Source organism: Mesoplodon densirostris, chromosome 3 (genome assembly GCF_025265405.1).
Source record: "Mesoplodon densirostris isolate mMesDen1 chromosome 3, mMesDen1 primary haplotype, whole genome shotgun sequence".
Taxonomy (NCBI): domain Eukaryota; kingdom Metazoa; phylum Chordata; class Mammalia; order Artiodactyla; family Ziphiidae; genus Mesoplodon; species Mesoplodon densirostris.
The window spans coordinates 176,449,665-176,472,380 of NC_082663.1; the positions used below are offsets into that span (position 1 = coordinate 176,449,665).

The window sequence follows — 22,716 nt, forward strand, 5'->3', positions numbered from 1 at the left end:
CCTCGACCCCCCTAGGGTGGGCTTTTGTGCTCCAGGGCATCCTTGGGAGTAGATGCCTGTGGGTGGCCCACATGCAGAGGTGGGGCTGAAACCACAGCTGAACCCCAGGGGCCATGCAACTAAGGAAGAAGAGCTGAAATCTCTCACAGCTGTGCAAATTGCAGATTTACACCCCCACTACCGACTTTGTAAACTCAGCGCCTGCAGAACATCTGAACAGGCAATGAGTGCTCCCACAGCCAAGACAGGTCTAGCTTTAGAAGCTATGGACTTTGTGGGCATGTACATGCAGGGGTTGGGCCAGACTAGAGTCTGAGTTGCCCCCACTCACCCAGAGCAGGTCTAGATCCATGATTACTGCAATCCAGGGACCTGACTTCAGTGGGTCTATACTGGTGGTCTGCTGAAAACAACACCTGAGAGACACCAGGACCAATTGCTGACATACTCACAGTTAAGATGGGGCCGAGAGCAGTGCCAACAACAGTGTAATCAGAGAGTTCACACAACAGGTGAAAGGTGACACAACAGAGCACACCCACAGGTGAACATCTCCAGAGGAGGAATACTCAGTGTCCTCTCCCAGTGGGAGTGCTCCAATCCCACATACCTCACACTGCAGATCAGAAACACAGCTAAGAAACAGGTCTGGGGGCTTCTACTCCAACAACTAGGGAGTGGACCCAGCCCCTGACAGGGCAGTGACAAGCACAGAGCAAAAGGGAGGCCCTGCTCAATATCCAGTGCAGGCTCTGGTCACCACAACATCATTCGCACCTCCTATCAAGGGGATAATGGCAGCATAAACTGAGGAAAGAGGTGGTAGACTTCTATACTAAAAACAGCCCTTGCACCAAAAAATATTAAACTCACACAGGCTACACAGGGACATTCTCACATAAAAATGGCCCTCCAAGAGTGTCTGATGGTCTGGCATTGGGAGGAAGAACCCCCAGAGCATTTAGCCTTGATGGCAAGTGGAGCTTTAGTGCAGGAGCCCCACAGAGCTGGGGTAAACAAAGACTCCACTCTTGGAGGGCACACCCAGGTCTCATGTGCACTGGGGCCAGCACAAAGCTGTACCTCCATAAGAACCTGGGCTAGACCTACCTAGGGGTTTTGGAGGGTTCCCCAGGGAGGTAAGGGTCAGCTGTAGCTCATTATGAGGGCAAGTACACTGGTAGTAGAGACCCCCGGGAATATTGATCAGCCTGAGTTCTCCTGGATTCCCCAATTTGGCACCAAGGCCTGGCCCCACCCTACAACATGCAGACTTCAAGTGCTGGAAAGCTTCAGGCCATACAACCAATAAGATAGGAACACAGACCCACCCAGCAGCAGATAGGCTGCCTAAAGTCGTGCTGAGCTCATAGACACCTCAAAACACACTCCTTGACATGGTCCCCCTCACCAGAGGGGAAAGACCCAGCTCCACCCACCAGAGGGCAGGCACCAGTCCCTCCAGCCAGGATGCCTAAACAAGCCTCTGGACCAACCTCACCCACCAGGGGTCAAACACAAGAAGCAAGAACTACAATCCTGCAGCCTGTGGAAAGGAGACCACAAACACAGAAAGTTAGACAAAATGAGACAACAGAAAAATATGTTGCAGACAGTGGAACAAGGAGAAAACAACAACAATTAAATGAAGAGGAGATAGGCAATCTACCTGAAAAAGAATTCAGAGTAATGATAGTAAAGACAATTCAAAATCTCAGATAAAGAATGGAGGCATGGGGCTTCCCTGGTGGCACAGTGGTTGAGAGTCCGCCTGCCGATGTGGGGGACACGGGTTCATGCCCTGGTCCGAGAGGATCCCACATGCCGTGGAGCAGCTGGGCCTGTGAGCCATGGCCTCTGAGCCTGCATGTATGGAGCCTGTGCTCTGCAATGGGAGAGGCCACAACAGTGAGAGGCCCGTGTACCGCAAAAAAAAAAAAAAAAAAAAAAAAAAGAATGGAGGCACAGACCAAGATGATACGAGAAATGCTTAACAAACACATAGAAGATTTAAGGAAAAAACAAACAGAGATGAACAACACAATAACTGAAATGAAGGATGCACTAGAAGGAATCAATAGCAGAATAACTGAGGCAGAAGAACGGATAAGTGAGCTGGAAGACAGAATGGTGGAAATCACTGCCGTGGAACAGAATAAAGAAAAAAGAATGAAAAGAAATGAGGACAATCTCAGGGACGTCTGGGACAACTTTAAACACACCAACATGAATCCAGGAGAATGGTTACCACTGGTGGCAGGGTGGTGGTGGTGGAGGGAGTGTTGAGGATTGGATTGAGAATGGAGATTAAAAAAATAATGACACTAATTGTATAATAATATTTGTATAGTGGTTACATTTGCCAGTGCTCTAAGTGTTTTTTGTACTTTAGCTCATTTAATCCTCACAAGCCAATGGTAGTTACTAGTACTTTCTGCATTCTACAAAGAAGGAGACTAAGTTATACTTCCTAACCATTGTACGAAATATTTCCTAAATTAAAAAAATATAGACAAATGAAACCATGGATAAAACATTGTCAATATTTAATATCTTAAAGTAGAAAAATAGCAACATAAGTTTGCTTTTGCTTTTGTTTTATTTAATTTGGAAATGTAGAGGCAAATTCCAGGAGAAACAAGGGAACTTGAACTTATAAGGGTCCCAGAAGAAGAAGAGAAAGGAAAAGGGCCTGAGAAAATATTTGAAGAGATTATAGCCAAAAAATTCCCTAACATGGGAGAGGAAACAGTCACCCAAGTCCAGGAAGCACAGAAAGTGTCATACAGGATAAACCCAGGGAGGAACACACTGAGACACATATTAATCAAACTCACAAAAATTAAATACAAAGAAAAATTATTAAAAGCAACAAAGGAAAAGCAGCATACAATGGAATCCCCATAAAGTTATTGGCTGATTTTTCAGCAGAAACTACAGGCTGGAAGGGAGTGGCATTATATATTTAAAGTGATGAAAGGGAAAAACCTACAACCAAGAATACTCTACCCAGCAAGGTTCTCATTCAGATTTGAATGAGAAATCAAAAGCTTTACAAACAAGCAAAAGCTAAGAGAATTCATCACCACCAAACCAGCCTTACAACAAATGCTACAGGAACTTCTCTAGGCAAGAGGAAAAAAAGAGGCCACAACTAGAAACCAGAAAATCACAAATGGGAAACTCATGAGTAAAGGCAAAATTAAAGTAATAGTAGGGAATTATCATACACATATATGCTATCAAAACAAGCAACCATGAAAAGAGGAGAGTACAAATGAAGGAAATGGGAAGTGCATTTGAAGTTAAGAGACCAACAACTCAAAGCAGCCTTGTACGTATACAGACCGCTATATCAAAACTTCACGGGAATTGCAAACAAAAAACAACAATAGATACACACACAAAAAGGAAAAGCAACCCAAACACAACACTAAAAATGGTCATCAAATCACAAGAGAACAAAAGAAGACCAACTAAAAAAAAATCCAAAACAATTGAGAAAATGGCAATAGGAACATACATACTGATAATTACCTTAAATATAAATGGATTAAATGCTCTAACCAAAAGACATAGATTGGCTGAGTGGATACAAAAACAAGACCCATATATATGCTGTCTACAAGAGACCCACTTCAAACCTAGAAACGCATACCAAACGAAAGTGAGGGGATAGAAAAAGATATTTCTTACAAATGGAAATCAAAAGAAAGCTGGAGTAGCAATACTCATATCAGAAAAAGTAGACTTTAAAATAGAGACTGTTACAAGATACAAGGAAGGACACTACATAATGACCATGGGATCAATCCAAGAAGAAAATATAACAATTGTAAATATATATGCACTCAACATAGGAGTACCTCAATATATAAGGTAAATGCTAACAGCCATAAATGGCGAAATGGACAGCAACACAATAATAGCAGGGAAATTTAACACCCCACTTACACCAATGGACAGATCATCCAGACAAAAAATCAGTAAGGAAACACAAGCCTTAAATAACACATTAGATCAGATGGGCTTAATTGCTATTTATAGAGCATTCCATCTGAAAGCAGCAGAATACACATCCTTCTCAAGTGCACATGGAATATTCGCCAGGATAGTTCACATCTTGGGCCACAAACCAAACCTCAGTAAATTTAAGAAAACTGAAATCATATCAAGCATCTTTTCCAACCACAATGCTATGAGATGAGAAATAAATTATAAGAAAAAAACTGTAAAAAACACAAACACATGGAAGCTAAACAATATGCTACTAAACAATCAATGGATCACTGAAGAAATCAAAGAGGAAATACCTAGAGGCAATTGAAAATGAAAACACGACAATCCAAAACCTATGGGGCACAGCAAAAGCAGTTCTAAGATGAGCGTTTATAGAAATACAATCTGATCTCAGAAACAAGAAACATCCCAAATAAACAGCCTAACATTATACCTAATGTAACTAGAGAAAGAAGAACAAACTAAACCTAAAGTTAGTAGAAGGAAAGAAATCATAAAGATCAAAGCATAAATAGATGAAATAGAGATGAAGAAAACAATAGAAAAGATCCATGAAACTACAAGCTGGTTCTTTGAAAAGATAAATAAAATTGATAAACTTTTAGCTAGACTCATAAGGAAATAAAGGGAGAGAGCTCAATTCAATAAAATTAGAAATAAAAAAGGAGAAGTTACAACTGATACCATAGAAATCCAAGGATTATAAGAGACTACTACAAGCAACTATACACCAATAAAATGGATGACCTAGAAGAAATGGACAAATTCTTATAAAAGTACAAGCTTCCAAGACTGAACCAAAAAGAAATAGAAAATATGAACAGACAAATCACATGTACTAAAATCAAAACTGTGATTTTAAAACTTCCAACAAACAAAAGTCCAGGAACAGATTGCTTCACAGGCGAATTCTCTCAAATATTTAGAGAAGAGTTAATACCTATTCTTCTGATACTCCAAAAAATTTCAGAGGAAGGAACACTACCAAGCTCATTCTATGAAACCACCATAACCCAGATACCAAAACCAGACAAAGATACCACAAAAGAAGAAAATTACAGGCCAACATCACTGATGAACATAAACACAAAAATCCTCAAAAAAATACCAGCAACCTGAATCCAACAACAAATTAAAAGGATCATATACCATGATCAAATGGAATTTATCCCAGGGATTCAAGGATTCTTCAATATATGCAAATCAACCAATGAGATACACCACATTAAAAAAGAATAAAAACCATATGATCATCTCAATAGGTACAGAAAAAGCTTTTGACAAAATTCAAAACCCATTTATGATAAAAACTATCCAGAGAGCTGGCACAGAGGGAATATACCTCAACATAATAAAGGCCATATACAACAAACTCACAGCTCACATTATTCTCAGTGGTGGAAAACTGAAAGCATTTCCTCTAAGATCAGGAATAAGACAAAGATGTCCACTCTCACCACTTTTATTCAACATAGTTTTGGAGGTTCTAGCCACAACAATCAGAAAAGAAAAAGAAATAAGAGGAGTCCAAACTGGAAAAGAAGAAGTAAAACTATCACTGTTTGCAGATGACATGATGCTATACATAGAAAATCCTACAGATGCTACCAGAAAACTACTAGAGCTCATCACTGAATTTGGTAAAGTTGCAGGATAAAAAATTAATACACAGAAATCTGCTGCATTCCTATACACTAACAACAAAAGATCAGAAATAGAAATTAAGGAAACAATCCCATTTACCATCACATCAAAAAGAATAAAATAGCTAGGAATAAACCTACCTAAGGAGGAAAAAAACCTGTACTCTGAAAGCTCTGAGATTCTGATAAAGGAAATGAAAGATGACACAAATAGATGGAGAGATACACCATGTTCTTGGATGGGAAGAATCAATATTGTCAAAATAACTATCCTATCCAAAGCACTCTACAGATTCAATGCAATCTCTATCAAATTACCAATGACTTTTTTCACAGAATTAGAACAAAAATTTTACAATTAGTATGGAAACACAAAAGACCCCAAATAACCCATGCAAACCTGAGAAAGAAAAATGGAGCTGAAGGAATCAGGCTCCCTGACTTCAGACTATACTATAAATCTACAGTAATCAAAACAGTTTGTTACTGGCACAAAAACAGAAATATAGATTAATGGAACACTATAGAAACTCCAGAGATAAACCCATGCACCTATGGTCAACTAATCTATGACAAAGGAGGCAAGAATATACAATGGAGAAAAGACAGCCTCTTCAATAAGTAGTGCTGGGAAAACTGAACAGCTGCATGTAAAAGAATGAAATTAGAACACTCCCTAACACCATACACAAAAATAAACTCAAAATGTATTAAAGACCTAAATGTAAGGCCAGATACTATAAAACTCTTAGGGGAAAACATAGGCAGAACATTCTCTGACATAAATTGCAGGAATATCTTTTTTGATCCACCTCCTACAGTATGGAAAATAAAAACAAAAATAAACAAATGGGACCTAATGAAACTTAAAAGCTTTTGCACAGCAAAGGAACCCATAAACAAAAAGAAAAGACAACCCATAGAATGGGAGAAAACATTAGCTAATGAAGTGACAGACAAGGGATTAATCTCCAAAATATACAAAGCACCTCATGCAGCTCAGTATAAAAAAATGACCCAATCAAAAAATGGGCAGATGATCTAGATGGACATTTCTCCAAAGAAGACATACAGATGGCCAAAAAGCACATGAAAAGATGCTCAACATCACTAATTATTAGAGAAATTCAACTCAAAACTACAAAGAGGTATTACCTCACAGCGGTGAGAATAGCCATCATCAAAAAATCTGCAAACAGTAAATGCTGAAGAGGGTGTGGACAAAAGGGAACCCTCCTACGCTATTGGTTGTAATGTAAAGTGGTACAACCATTATGGAGAACAGTATGGAGGTTCCTTAAAAAACTAAAAATAGAGCTACCATATGATCCAGCAATCCCACTCCTGGGCATATATCTGGAGAATATACTTTGAAAAGTATACATGCTACTTTGAAAAGATACATGCTAAAGCAACTATACTCCAATGAAAATTAATTTTAAAAATATAAAACAAGATACATGCACCCCAATGTTCATTGCAGTACTATTTACAATAGCCAAGTCATGGAAGCAACCTAAATGTCCATCGACAGATGAACGGATAAAGAAAATGCGATATATTGCTAAGCCATAAAAAAAGAATTAAATAATGCCATTTGCAGTAACATGGATGGACCTAGAGATTGTCATACTGAGTGAAGTAAGTCAGACAGAGAAAGATAAATACCATACGATATTGCCTATATGTGGAATCTAAAAAAAAAAAAAGGTACAAATGAACTTATTTACAAACAGAAATAGAGTCACAGATGTAGAAAACAAACTTATGGGCTGAGGTGGTGGTGGCTGAGACGACCCTGGTGGTGGCGGTGACGGCGGCTCTGGAGGCCGCAGTCCCGGTCCTGGTTTCGGCCCCAGCCCCACCCTGGTGACGCTCACTGGGCTGCTGGTGCTCCTGGCTGCCATGCTGGCCACGGCCTTGGACTACTGCGTCAGTATTGACGCGCATGCGGAGGAGTGCTGCTTCGAGCGGGTCACCTCGGGCATCAAGATGGGCCTCATCTTCGAGGTGGCCGAGGGTGTCTTCCTGGACATCGACATGGAGATTACAGGGCCTGATAATAAAGGAATTTATAAAGGAGACTGGGAGTCCAGTGGGAAATACACATTTGCTGCTCACATGGATGGAACATGTAAGTTTTGTTTCAGCAATAGGATGTCCACCATGACTCCAAAAATAGTGATGTTCACCATTGATATTGAGGAGGTGCCCAAAGGACAAGACATGGAAACAGAAGCTCACCAGAAAAAGCTAGAAGAAATGATTAATGAGCTTAGCGTGGCGATGACATCTGTAAAGCATGAACAGGAATACATGGAAGTTCAGGAGAGAATACACACAGCAATCAGTGACAGAACAAACAGCAGAGTGGTCCTTTGGTCCTTCTTTGAAGCTCTTGTTCTAGTTGCCATGACATTGGGACAGATCTACTACCTGAAGAGATTTTGTGTGTGTGTGTGTGTGTGTGTGTGTGTGTGTGTGTGTGTTTTCTTCTTTAATCTGTTAATGTGGTGAAGCACATTATTTTTAGAGTTAAAATAATCTGTATTCTGGAAAAGCCCAATATGGTTATCATATATTATTACCATTTTTATGTATTGCTAGTTTGTGTCCTAATATTTTTTTTTAATTTTTGAATTTTATTTAATTAAATTTTTTATACAGCAGGTTCTTATTAGTCATCAATTTTATACACATCAGTGTATACATGTCAATCCCAATCGCCCAATTCATCATAACACCACCCCCACCCCACCGTGGCTTTCCCCACTTAGTGTCCATACGTTTGTTCTCTACATCTGTGTCTCAATTTCTGCCCTGCAAACCGGTTCATCTGTACCATTTTTCTAGGTTCCACATACATGCGTTAATATACGATATTTGTTTTTCTCCTTCTGACTTACTTCACTCTGTATGACAGTCTCTAGATCCAACCACTTCTCAACAAATGACCCAATTTAGTTCCCTTTTACGGATGAGTAATATTCCATTGTATATAAGAACCACAAGTTCTTTATCCATTCATCTGTCGATGGACATTTAGGTTGCTTCCATGACCTGGCTATTGTAAACAGTGCTGCAATGAACATTGAGGTGCGTGTGTCTTTTTGAATTATGGTTTTCTCTGGGTATATTCCCAGTAGTGGGATTGCTGGATCATATAGTAATTCTATTTTTAGTTCTTTAAGGAACCTCCATACTGTTCTCCATAGTGGCTGTATCAAGTTACATTCCCACCAACAGTGCAAGAGGGGTCCCTTTTCTCCGCACCCTCTCCAACATTTGTTGTTTGTAGATTTTCTGATGATGCTCATTCTAACTGGTGTGAGGTGATACCTCATTGTAGTTTTGATTTGCATTTCTCTAATAATTAGTGATGTTGAGCAGCTTTTCATGTGCTTCTTGGCCATCTGTATGTCTTCTTTGGAGAAATGTCTATTTCAGTCTTCGGCCTGTTTTTGGATTGGGTAGTTTGTTTTCTTAATATTGAGCTGCATGGGCTGTTTATATATTTTGGAGATTAATCCTTTGTCCATTGATTCGTTTACAAATATTTTCTCCCATTCTGAGGGTTGTCTTTTCATCTCGTTTATGGTTTCCTTTGCTGTGCAAAAGCTTTGAAGTTTCATTAGGTCTCATTTGTTTATTTTTGTTTTTATTTCACTTACTCTAGGAAGTGGATCAAAAAAGACCTTGCTGTGATTTATGTCAAACAGTGTTCTTCCTATGTTTTCCTCTAAAAGTTTTGTAGTGTCCGGTCTTACATTTAGGTGTCTAATCCATTTTGAGTTTATTTTTGTGTATGGTGTTAGGGAGTGTTCTAATTTCATTCTTTTACATGTAGCTGTCCAGTTTGCCCGGCACCACTTATTGAAGAGGCTGTCTTTTCTCCATTGTATATCCTTGCCTGCTTTGTCATAGATTAGTTGACTATAGGTGCGTGAGTTTATCTCTGGGCTTTCTATCTTGTTCCATTGATCTATGTTTCTGTTTTTGTGCCAGTACCATATTGTCTTCATTACTGTATCTTGGTAGTATAGTCTGAAGTCAGGGAGTCTGATTCCTCCAGCTCCGCTTTTTTCCCTCAAGACTACTTTGGGTATTTGGGGTCTTTTGTATCTCCATATAAATTTTAAGATTTTTTTGTTCTAGTTCTGTAAAAAATGCCATTGGTAATTTGATAGAGATTACATTGAATCTGTAGATTGCTTTGGGTAGTATAGTCATTTTCACAATATTGATTCTTCCAACCCAAGAACATGGTATATCTCTCCATCTGTTGGTATCATCTTTAATTTCTTTCATCAGTGTCTTATAGTTTTCTGCATACAGGTCTTTTGTCTCCCTAGGTAGGTTTATTCCTAGGTATTTTATTCTTTTTGTTGCAATGGTAAATGGGAGTGTTTCCTTAATTTCTCTTTCAGATATTTCATCATTAGTGTATAGGAATGCCAGAGATTTATGTGCATTAATTTCGTATCCTGCAACTTTACCAAATTCATTGAATAGCTCTAGTAGTTTTCTGGTGGCGTCTTTAGGATTCTCTATGTACAGTATCATGTCATCTGCAAACAGTGACAACTTTACTTCTTCTTTTCCTATTTGGATTTCTTTTATTTCTTTTTCTTCTCTGACTGCCATGGCTAGGACTTCCAAAACTATGTTGAATAATAGTGGTGAGAGTGGTCATCCTTGTCTTGTTCCTGATCTTAGAGGAAATGCTTTCAGTTTTTCACCATTGAGAATGATGTTTCCTGTGGGTTTGTCGTATATGACCTTTATCATGTTGAGGTAGGCTCCCTCTCTGCCCACTTTCTGGAGAGTTTTTATCATAAATGGATGTTGAATTTTGTCAAAAGCTTTCCCTGCATCTATTGAGATGATCATATGGTTTTTCTTCTTCAATTTGTTAATATGGTGTATCACATTTATTGATGTGCATATATTGAAGAATCCTTGCATCCCTGGGATAAATCCCACTTGACCATGGTGTATGATCCTTTCAATGTGTTGTCGGATTCTGTTTGCTAGTATTTTGTTGAGGATTTTTGCATCTATATTCATCAATGATATTGGTCTGTAAATTTCTTTTTTGTAGTATCTTTGTCTGGTTTTGTTATCAGGGTGATGGTGGGCTCATAGAATGAGTTTGGGAGTGTGCCTTCCTCTGCAATTTTTTGGAAGAGTTTGAGAAGGATGGGTGTTAGCTCTTCTCTAAATGTTTGATAGAATTCACCTGTGAAGCCATCTGGTCCTGGACTTTTGTTTGTTGGAAGATTTTTAATCATAGTTTCAATTTCATTACTTGTGATTGGTCTGTTTATATTTTCTATTTCTTCCTGGTTCAGTTTTGGAAGGTTATACCTTTCTAAGAATTTGTCCATTTCTTCCAGGTTGTCCATTCTATTGGTGTAGTGTTGCTTGTAGTAGTCTCTTAGGATGCTTTGTATTTCTGCAGTGTCTGTTGTAACTTCTCCTTTTTCATTTCTAATTTTATTGATTTCAGTCCTCTCCCTCTTTTTTGTGATGAGTCTGGCTAATGGTTTATCAATTTTGTTTCTCTTCTCAAAGAACCAGATTTTAGTTTTATTGATCTTTGCTATTGTTTTCCTTGTTTCTATTTCATTTATTTCTGCTCAGATCTTTATGATTTCTTTCCTTCTACTAACTTTGGGTTTTTTGGGTTCCTCTTTCTGTACCTCCTTTAGGTGTAAGGCTAGATTGTTTATTTGTGATTTTTCTTGTTTCTTGAGGTAGGTTTGTATAGCTATAAACTTCCCTCTTAGAACTGCTTTTGCTGCATCCCATAGGTTTTGGATCATCTTGTTTCATTGTCATTTGTCTCTAGGTATTTTTTAAATATCCTCTTTGATTTCTTCAGTGATCTCTTGGTTACTTAGTAACGTATTGTTTAGCCTCCATGTGTTTGTGGGGTTTTTTTTTCCATTTTTTTCCCTGTAATTGATTTCTAATCTCATAGCTTTGTGGTCAGAAAAGATGCTTGATATGATTTCAATTTTCTTACATTTACTGAGGCTTGATTTGTCACCCAAGGTGTGATCTATCCTGGAGAATGCTCCATGCGCACTTGAGAAGAAAGTGTAATCTGCTGTTTTTGGATGGAATGTCCTATAAATATCAATTAAAATTATTTTTTCTATTGTGTCATTTAAAGCTTCTCTTTCCTTATTTATTTTCACTTTGGATGATCTGTCCATTGGTGTAAGTGAGGTGTTAAAGTCCCCCACTATTATTGTGTTACTGTCGATTTCCTCTTTTATAGCTGTTAGTGGTTTCCTTATGTATTGAGGTGCTCCTATGTTGGGTGCATATATATTTATAATTGTTACATCTTCTTCTTGGATTGATCCCTTGATCATTATGTCATGTCCTTCCTTGTGTCTTGCAACATTCTTTATTTTAAAGTCTATTTTATCTGATATATGTATTGCTACTCCGGCTTTCTTTTGATTTCCATTTGCATGGAATATCTTTTTCCATCCTCTCACTTATAGTCTGTATGTGTCCCTAGGTCTGAAGTGGGTCTCTTGTAGACAGCATATATATGGGTCTTGTTTTTGTATCCATTCAGCAAGCCTGTGTCTTTTGGTTGGAGGATTCAATCCATTCACATTTAAGGTAATTATTGATATGTATATTTCTATGACCCTTTTCTTAATTGTTTTGGGTTTGTTTTTGTAGATCCTTTTCTTCTCTTGTGTTTCCCACTTAGAGAAGTTCCTTTAGCATTTGTTGTAGAGCTCTTTGGTGGTGCTGAATTCTCTTAAACTTTGCTTGTCTATAAAGCTTTTGATTTCTTCATCGAACCTGAATGAGATCCTTGCTGGGTAGATTAATCTTGATTTTAGGTTCTTCCCTTTCATCACTTTAAGTATGTCATGCCACTCCCTTCTGGCTTGTAGAATTTCTGCTGAGAAATCAGCTGTTAACCTTATGGGAGTTCCCTTGTATGTTATTTGTCATTTTTCTCTTGCTGTGTTCAATAATTTTTCTTTGTCTTTAATTTTTGCCATTTGATTACTATGTGTCTTGGCCTGTTTCTCCTTGGGTTTATCTTGTATGGGACTCACTGTGTTTCCTGGACTTGAGTGGCTATTTCCTTTCCTATGTTAGGGAAGTTTTTGACTATATTCTCTTCAAATATTTCCTCTGGTCCCATCTCTCTCTCTTCTCCTTCTGAAACCCCTATAATGTGAATGTTGTTGTGTTTAATGTTGTCCCAGAGGTCTCTTAGGCTGTCTTCATTTCTTTTCATTCTTTTTTCTTTATTCTGTTCTGCAGCAGTGAATTCCACCATTTTGTCTTCCAGGTCACTTATCCATTCTTCTGCCTCAGTTATTCTTCTATTGATTCCTTCTAGTGTGGTTTTCATGTCAGTCATTGTATTGTTCATCTCTGTTTGTTTGTTCTTTAATTCTTCTAGGTCTTTGTTAAACATTTCTTGCAGCTTCTCGATCTTTGCCTCCATTCTTTTTCCGAGGTCCTGAATCATCTTCACTGTCATTATTCTGAATTCTATTTCTGGAAGGTTGTATATCTCCATTTCATACAGTTGTTTTTCTGGGGTTTCATCTTGTTCCTTCATCTGGTACATAGCCCGCTGCCTTTTCACCTTGTCTGTCTTTCTGTGAATGTGGTTTTTTTTCCACATGCTGCAGGATTGTAGTTTTTCTTGATTCTGCTGTCTGCCCTCTGGTGGATGAGGCTTGTGCAAGTTTCCTGGTGGTAGGGACTGGTGGCAGGCAGAACTCAGTAAAACTTTAATCCGCTTGACTGCTGATGTGTTGGGTTGGGTTCCCTCCCTGTTGGTTGTTTGACCTGAGGCAACGCAACACTTGAGCCCACCCAGACTCCTTGGTGGGGCCAATGACAGACTCTGGGAAGGCTCAATCCAAGTTGCACTTCCCAGAACTTCTGCTGCCAGTGTCCCCATCCCCACGGTGAGCCACTGCTGCTCCCCATCTTTGCAGGAGACCCCCCAACACCAGCAGGCAGGCCTGGCTCTGTCTCTCCTGGGGTCCCCGCTCCCCCTCCTGGGTCCTGATGCACACACTACTCTGTGTGTGCCCTCCAAGAATGGATTTCCTGCCTCCTCCAGTCCTGTCGAAGTCCTGCAATCAAATCCCAGGAGCCTTCAAAGTCTGATTTTCTAGGAATTCCTCATCCCATTGCTGTACCCCCAGGTTGGGATCCTGACGTGAGGCTCAGAACCTTCACTCCATTTGGTGGACTTCTGTGGTAGAAGTGTTCTGCAGTCTGTGAGTCACCCACCCAGCAGTTATGGTACTCGACCCTACTGTGATTGCACCCCTCCCACCATCCCACCATGACCTCTCCTCTGTCTTTGGATGTGGGGCATCTTCCCTGGTGAGCTCCAGTGTCCCCCCTGTCGATGATCGTCTAGCAGCCGGTTGTGATTGTTGTGCTCTCACAAGAGGGAGTGAGAGTACATCCTTCCACTCCTGAAGAGATTTTTTTGAAGTCCGGAGGGTTGTTTAAAAAGGCTTTTTCTGATGATCCCAAACTCATAATTCACTGTTTACCAAACATTGTGGTCATAATAAGGTCATTAGTTTCTATGTTTTTATTTTCTAAACTGTACATTCACAGCTTATGTTTCTTTGTGATTAATATATATTGGGGAGCTGGCCTTTCAGTTGTGCGGGAGGATGGCGGCCGCTGGCGCAGAGCCACAGATACTGGTACAGTACCTGGTGTTACGAAAGGATCTATCAGAGGCGCCGTTTTCCTGGCCAGCGGGCGCATTGGTAGCACAGGCCTGTCACGCAGCCACCGCGGCCTTGCACATTCACCAGGACCACCCACACACTGCCGCTTACCTCCGGGAGCTGGGGCGCATGTGCAAGGTGGTCCTCGAGGCCCCAGATGAGACCACCTTAAAGTTGCTGGCAGAGACACTGCAACAGAAGAACATTGACCACAAGCTATGGGTGGAGCAGCCAGAGAACATCCCCACTTGCATTGCACTCCGTCCCTACCCCAAGGAAGAAGTGAACCAGTATTTGAAGAAGTTCCGATTGTTCAAATGACTGAAGTTATCAATTGCTTTGATATGTTTGAATATCAGCTGGATCCAGAAACTGCACGCCGTCCATCCCTAAGCACCGTGTACTCCTTTCAGTGGCAATTCCCTTCCCTTTAAATTATGACAGTTTCTTGAGGGTCAAAACATGTTCATATTAAAGTTGTCATTAATAAGTATTTTTAATTATAAGTTCAGATGGGGAAAGTAGGTGAGTAGCATTATCATCTATGGGTCATTGCTCAAATAGAAGATTTGGTTAGACTCCTATATAGGGATCAAGGAAATACCCTTACTTTTTTGTTAGGAATAATAGAGTTCTTCCAGTTACCCAGGTTTAAAACTTTTCCTTTGAGTTCCCTATTTCTTACTCACGTCCAGATATTGTAATCATTGAATCTTGGACACCATCAACTTTAAGATACACCATTATTTTACATGTTGTTAAGAAAGAAGAAATGCTGCCAACTGAGGCATGTAATTTCATTTCAAAGATGTTAAAATGTATTTGATTTAATAAAATATGTCAAAAAATATATATATATATATATATTGGGGAGAAACATTTTTTAGGAAAGTCATAGTGAAATTTGACATGTGATTGGCATGATTTCATATTTGAGTTCTTCCTCCATTATACGGGTCCTTCCAGAACTCAAGCACTGTAAGTGGAATATAGGTGCATAGTCCTTATTATATCTTCTTTCTTTTGTTTTTATAATAAAATGCAGTCTGTTCAAGATTGTACTTTACTGATAGTACTTTACTAAAAATGACTGCATTCTTGGGATCCCTTATCCTGCAGTTCAAGTCATTAAAGATTCATTTTGTTGAGTCCTTATCAGAAACAACAATCTGAATCTTGACATTTTCTATCCAGCCTAATGGTAGAGCTCTGTGACTAGAGTGTGCTACCAGGTTGGTACTTTTATACTTTGTCTATCTTGTTTTTGCTTTAAAGATAAGACTTAAACCAACAACCTTTTTCCCCTTTACAGTTTTACTTTGAACCTTAGAACTCAATCACCTCCACTTAAAGTTGTTGACACAAGCAGCTAATAACCAGTTTTTGGTTTCTGCCTAATCTTGTAAGAAGTCGCTATTAAAGCCAGTTCTCTGGGTGTTGCAGTGAATGGTAGTTCTTTTTCTTTCTGTGCTGGCTTATCCACTTTCTCTACTCTTAGCACGGAGGAGGTACGCGTTCACATAATTGGAAAAATCTGGATTTCTGATGCCAAAGGGTTAAAAGCCGCTTGGATTTCTTTGCAGTGATATACAGCCACTATTTTATTTTTGATCAGTGGCATTTTGGTCACTGTTTAATTAGTGTACTGAACATTATTGTCAGCACTAGGGTGTTTGTTTTTGTTTTTCTTGGGCCTTTCTTTTTTTGGCACATGTGAATTTTGTTTCATATAAAACAAAATGACTTTCTCTTGGCCTCTAATGATGGGTTAAAATTAAAGGAGCATCTAGTTTTGGTGTGAGAGTGATCCAGGATTATGTTGTGACTGATGTATATTAGTTACTTGTATATTTTTTTTTGGATCTTTGTAAGGGGAAAACTACAAGTGACGAGTTTTATATAATTAATTTAAATCTGTTACAGGTTTTCTTGTTCAGGATAAACAATTTTTCAACCTTGGGTGAAAATACTTGCAACAGTTTACGATGACTGTGTTTTACCTTAGGACAACTGTTGCATGCCAATTTGTGTGTGTGTGTGTGAGTGTGTGTGTGTGAAAACACTTCAAAATTGAGTTAAAAGATGTACATTTAAAATTGGTTGTGTATCTAATCCTCCCCAGGTCCAGTAAATAAACAATTCTTTTTAAAAACAAAAACAAAAAAAACAAAGCAAAGCAAAACAAAAACGTATGGTTACCGGGGGAAAGGGGAGGATGGTTAAACTGGGAGATTGGGATTGACATATATACACTACTATTTATAAAATAGATAACTAATAGAGACCTACTGTATAGCACAGGTAACCCTAATCAGTACTCTGTAATGACCTATATGGGAAAAGAATCTAAAAAAGAGTGGATATATGTATGTGTATAGCTGGTTCACTTTGTTGTACATCTGAAACAACATAACATTGTAAATCAACTATACTCCAATAAAAATTATAAAAATAAATAAATAAGTAAGATTTGAACCTCCAAAAAAAAAGATTATGCAGTGGCTGGTTAGATATTCATATATTGATTTGCCTAGTGGGTTCTATTGAATATTTAACATACACATTTAAGCTTTTTAAAACTTATTTCTGAAATTATGTCATTCTCCTGAATAATCAAGAACACTAACCTGCTACTATATTCTCTTTGCCACTCTCTTTTGTAATCATTTTTGTTTTTAATTGCATGATTAATTACCCTCACAGTATGCTTCAACACTAATTTTGACTCAAATGTTTTACTGATTAATTTATTTACTTCATTTCCTTGTAATCCATACAAATTTTACTTTCTTTGATTTTGTAATGAATTATATTCATAATTAATTCCATCAGAGCTATTCTAGGAACTATAATCTGTGTAAATACTTTTGTTACCCAACACAAGTTAATGTGCCAAACAAACGGAAAAGTCGGAGTTTGGAGCAGAAAACAGTTTATTGCAGGGCCATGCAAGGAGACATATGGATCTAGTAGATGGCCTTTGGCTCTCAGGGCACATATCTGCTGCATGCCTTCCAAGATTATCAATTTCTGGTGTTCTGGTGGTATTTTTCTAGAGGTGTATGGTTTTTATTACTTTTCAAATTATAAATGTGTTTTTGTTATTTAAAAGAATATGAAGAGAAAAAAGGAGGTAGTTATGTGTATTCAGTCTGCCACCTTGTTTTTACTTTGTAAATCTCAATGCTGTCTTGCCAGTAATGGTTCATAATTGTTATTTTATTTTATATTATTATTTTATTGTGGTAAAATACATATAACAAAATTTACCATTTTAATAATTTTTAAGTGTACAGCTTAATAGCTTTAAGCATATTTACATTGTTGTGCAATCATCACCACTAGTCACCTCCAGAAATTTTTCATTATCCCAAACTGAAACTCTGTACCCATTAAACAATAAATCCTCATTTCCCTCTTCCTTCAACCATTGGTAACCACTATTCTACTTTCCTTCTATGAATCTGACTCTTCTAGATACCTCATATAGGTGGAATCATACAATTTTTGTCCTTTTGTGTCTGCCTTATTTTACTTTGCATGTCTTCAAGATTCATCCATGTTGTAGCATGTATTGGATTTTCCTTCATTTTATGGCTGAATAATGCTTCATTGTACGGATAGACCACATTTTGTTTATCCATTCATCCATTCATTGACACTTCAGTTGTTTCTATCTTTTGACTATTGTGAATAACGTTGCCGTGAACATTAGTGTACAAATACCTGCTTGAGTCCTTGCTTTCAATTCTTTGGGGAATATACCTAGAAGTGGAATTGCTGGATTACATGGTAATTCTATTTTTAATTTTTTGAGGAACCGCCAGTCAACTACAAATTGGCACTTGCCATTGGTACTTGCCATCTACCTCTACAAGGTAGATGTGCTGCTGCAGCTGCTGACTTTCAACACCCCCTGAAAGGAATTCAGGGTGTAGAGCAGAAATGAGGTACTATGTGCTCTGGGAAAAACTGGCAGAACAGGTCTTCAGATAGTCAGATATTTTCAGGAGACAATTTTACGAGTCCAATTCTTGCCTCTCCTCATATCTAGAAAAGCACTAAGCACCTTCATGGTGATGATTGCTCCTCGTGACTAGCAGAAACCTTCTGCAAAAAAAAAAAAATGTGCTTGATTGCATGTACTCCCCCTTCACCAAAATCACAAATATACTGACCTTCCCCACTACCTCTTTGGAGCAGTTTCTCAGAGCTATCTGAAATGCTGTCTCCCAGGCTATAGTCCTCATTTCGCCCCAAATAAAACTTGACTCACAACTTGCACGTTGTGCATTTTTTTTAAGTTGACACGCCGTACTATTTTCCACAGCAGCTGCACCATTTTACATTGTCACCAGCAATTCACAAGGATTCAATTTCAAAAAGTCCTCACCAACACTTGTTGTTTTCTGTATTATTTTGCTTTTGTCTTTGTTTGTTTGTTTTGATAGCAGCCATCTTAATGGGTGTAAAGTGATAGCTCATTGTGGTTTTGATTTGCATTTCCCTAGTGGTTAGTAATGTGTATTGTTATTTTTTATCGATACATAACTACGTATTTTGTCCAACTTAACTATTTTTACTCTGAAATATCTTTTTCTTTGTAACATTGTGATCCCAGATTTCTTTTTCATATTATTTTTCCAGGTATATCTTAATTCATCTCTTTATTTTCTACCTTAAGGTACCCTTTGATTTTAGGACTGTTTTTGTAAACCGTAATGCTGGATATTTAAAAAAGCATTCATTCAACATTTATTGAATACGTATTATTTGGTATGTACAGTGCCAGACAATGAGGATGCAGTTGTAAAGAAGGGAAGTACAGTCAATACTGGAAGACAAGCTTTACAATTTAAAGGAACCCTTTTAAAAGAAGTAATGAGTGTCATGAAAAGGGAAATACTAGGTCTATGTTTTTGTTTTTACCCAGTGTGTCAGTTAAAAAATATATCTTTTATCATAGGCTACAAAATTTAGACAATTTTTTTAATTCAAAAATTTGTTAAATAGATTCTAAGTTTTCTCAATAACCAATAAGAAGCAGCAAACGTCTAGTCTTCCACATTTTCTATTACATATTCACTTTTCCCTCTTACTATCATTGTCACCATAATTATGAATAAAAAGGGTGCGTGAGAGGACACGTGGTTACAGCAGAGGCTTCAACTTCCTCTGCCTAGACTTCCGGATAAGATGGCGGAAGAGTAAGACGCAGAGATCACCTTCCTCCCCACAGATACACCAGAAATACAGCTACACATGCAACAACTCCTACAGAACACCTACTGAACGCTGGCAGAAGACCCCAGACCTCCCAAAAGGCAAGAAACTCCCCACATACCTGAGTAGGGCAAAGCGGAGAGATTCCCGCACAGAGGAGCGGTGCCGAGCGGCACTCACCAGCCCGAGAGGCTTGTCTGCTCCCCCGCCGGGGCGGGCGGCGCTGGAGCTGAGGCTCGGGCTTCGGTCAGAGCGCAGCGAGAGGACTGGGGCTGGCGGCGAGAACTCAGCCTGAAGGGGGCTAATGTGCCACAGCTAGCCAGGAGGGAGTCCGGGAAAACTCTGGAGCTGCCGAAGAGGCGGGAGACTTTTTCTTCCCTCTTGGTTTCCTGGTGCGCGAGGAGAGGGGATTAAGAGCGCCGCGTAAAGGAGCTCCAGAGACGGGCGCGAGTCGCGGCTGAAAGCGCGGAGCCCAGAGACGGGCGTGGGACGCTGGGGCTGCTGCTGCCGCCAAGAAGCCTGTGTGCGAGCGCAGGTCACTGTCCACACCGCCCTTCCGGGAGCCTGTGCAGCCTGCCACTGCCGGGGTTCCGGGATCCAGGGGCGGCTTCCCTGAGAGAACGCACGGCGCACCTCGGGCTGGTGCAACGTCACGCCGACCTCTGCCGCTGCAGGCTCGCCCCGCACTCCGTGCCCCTCCCTCCCGCCCGGCCTGAGTGAGCCAGAGCCCCTGAAGAGGCTGCTCCTTTAACCCTGTCCTGTCTGAGCGAAGAACAGACGCCCTCTGGCGACCTACACGCAGAGGCGGGGCCAAATCCAAAGCTGAGACCCAGGAGCTGTGAGAACAAAGAAGAGAAAGGGAAATCTCTCCCAGCAGCCTCAGAAGCAGCGGATTAAAGCTCCACAATCAACTTGATGTACCCTGCATCTGTGGAATACATGAATAGACAACAAATCATCCCAAATTGAGGAGCCAGGAGTCAGTGCTGTGCCTCTGAGGTGGGAGTGCGAACTTCAGGACACTGGTCCACAAGAGACCTCCCAGCTCCACATAATATCAAACGGCGAAAATCTTCCAGAGATCTCCATCTCAACACCAGCACCCAGCTTCACTCAACGACCAGCAAGCTACAGTGCTGGACACCCTATGCCAAACAACTAGCAAGACAGGAACACAACGCCACCCATTAGCAGAGAGGTGGCCTAAAATCATAAAAAGTCTGCAGACACCCCAAAACACACCACCAGACGTGGACCTGCCCACCAGAAAGACAAGATCCAGCCTCATCCACCAGAACACAGGCAGTAGTCCCCTCCACCAAGAAGCCTACACAACCCACTAAACCAACCTTAGCCACAGGGGACAGACACCAAAAACAACGGGAACTACGAACCTGCAGCCTGCAAAAAGGAGACCCCAAACACAGTAACATAAGCAAAATGAGAAGACAGAAAAACACACAGCAGGAGAAGGAGCAAGATAAAAACCCACCAGACCTAACAAATGAAGAGGTAATAGGCAGTCTACCTGAAAAAGAATTCAGAATAATGATGGTAAAGATGATCCAAAATCTTGGAAATAGAATAGACAAAATGCAAGAAACAGTTAACAAGGACCTAGAAGAACAAAGATGAATCAAGCATCGATTAAAAACACAATACATGAAATAAAAAATACTCTAGATGGGATCAATAGCAGAATAACTGAGGCAGAAGAACGGATAAGTGAGGTGGAAGATAAAATAGTGGAAATAACTGCTGCAGAGCAAAATAAAGAAAAAAGAATGAAAAGAACAGAGGACAGTCTCAGAGACCTCTGGGACAACATTAAACGCACCAACATTCGAATTCTAGGGGTTCCAGAAGAAGAAGAGAAAAAGAAAGGGGCTGAGAAAATATTTGAAGAGATTATAGTTGAAAACTTCCCTAATATGGGAAAGGAAATAGTTAATCAAGTCCAGGAGGCACAGAGAGTCCCATACAGAATAAATCCAAGGAGAAATACACCAAGACACATATTAATCAAACTGTCAAAAATTAAACACAAAAAAATCATATTAAAAGCAGAAAGGCAAAAACAACAAATAACACACAAGGGAATCCCCATCAGGATAACAGCTGATCTCTCAGCAGAAACTCTACAAGCCAGAAGGGAGTGGCAGGACATAATTAAAGTGATGAAGGAGAAAAACCTGCAACCAAGATTACTCTACCCAGCAAGGATCTCATTCAGATTTGATGGAGAAATTAAAACCTTTACAGACAAGCAAAAGCTGAGAGAGTTCAGCACCACCAAACCAGCTCTACAACAAATGCTAAAGGAACTTCTCTAGGCAAGAAACACAACAGAAGGAAAAGAACTACAATAACGAACCCAAAACAATTAAGAAAATGGGAATAGGAACATACATATCAATAATTACCTTAAATGTAAATGGACTAAATGCTCCCACCAAAAGACACAGACTGGCTGAATGGATACAAAAACAAGACCCATATATATGCTGTCTACAAGAGACCCACTTCAGACCTAGAGACACATACAGACTGAAAGTAAGGGGATGGAAAAAGATATTCCATGCAAATGGAAACCAAAAGAAAGCTGGAGTAGCAATTCTCATATCAGACAAAATAGACTTTAAAATAAAGACTACTAGAAGAGACAAAGAAGGACACTACATAATGATCAAGGGATCGATCCAAGAAGAAGATATAACAATTGTAAATATTTATGCACCAAACATAGGAGCACCCCAATACATAAGGGAAATATTAACAGCCATAAAAGGAGAAATCGACAGTAACACAATCATAGTAGGGGACTTTAACACCCCACTTTCACCAATGGACAGGTCATCCAAAATGAAAATAAATAAGGAAACACAAGCTTTAAATGATACATTAAACAAGATGGACTTAATTGATATTTATAGGACATTCCATCCCAAAACAACAGAATACACATTTTTCTCAAGTGCTCATGGAACATTCTCCAGGATAGATCATATCTTGGGTCACAAATCAAGCCTTGGTAAATTTAAGAAAATTGAAATTGTATCAAGTATCTTTTCCGACCA

General features: G+C 39.4%; 2 protein-coding genes across 2 annotated transcripts; both read left to right on the forward strand.

The window, feature by feature from the left end:
- Positions 1-223: 223 nt before the first annotated feature.
- On the forward strand, positions 224-14,186 carry LOC132487024 (transmembrane emp24 domain-containing protein 2-like). The gene is made up of 3 exons (XM_060094579.1): positions 224-294; positions 7,523-8,112; positions 14,158-14,186. Exons 1-3 carry the CDS (start codon positions 224-226, stop codon positions 14,184-14,186), a joined length of 690 nt encoding a protein of 229 aa, XP_059950562.1.
- A 152-nt stretch (positions 14,187-14,338) lies between these two features.
- LOC132486008 (putative peptidyl-tRNA hydrolase PTRHD1) lies at positions 14,339-14,875 on the forward strand. The gene has a single exon (XM_060092661.1). The coding sequence runs from the start codon at positions 14,357-14,359 to the stop codon at positions 14,735-14,737; it is 381 nt and encodes a 126-aa protein (XP_059948644.1). The 5' UTR covers positions 14,339-14,356; the 3' UTR covers positions 14,738-14,875.
- The last annotated feature ends 7,841 nt before the right edge of the window (positions 14,876-22,716 follow it).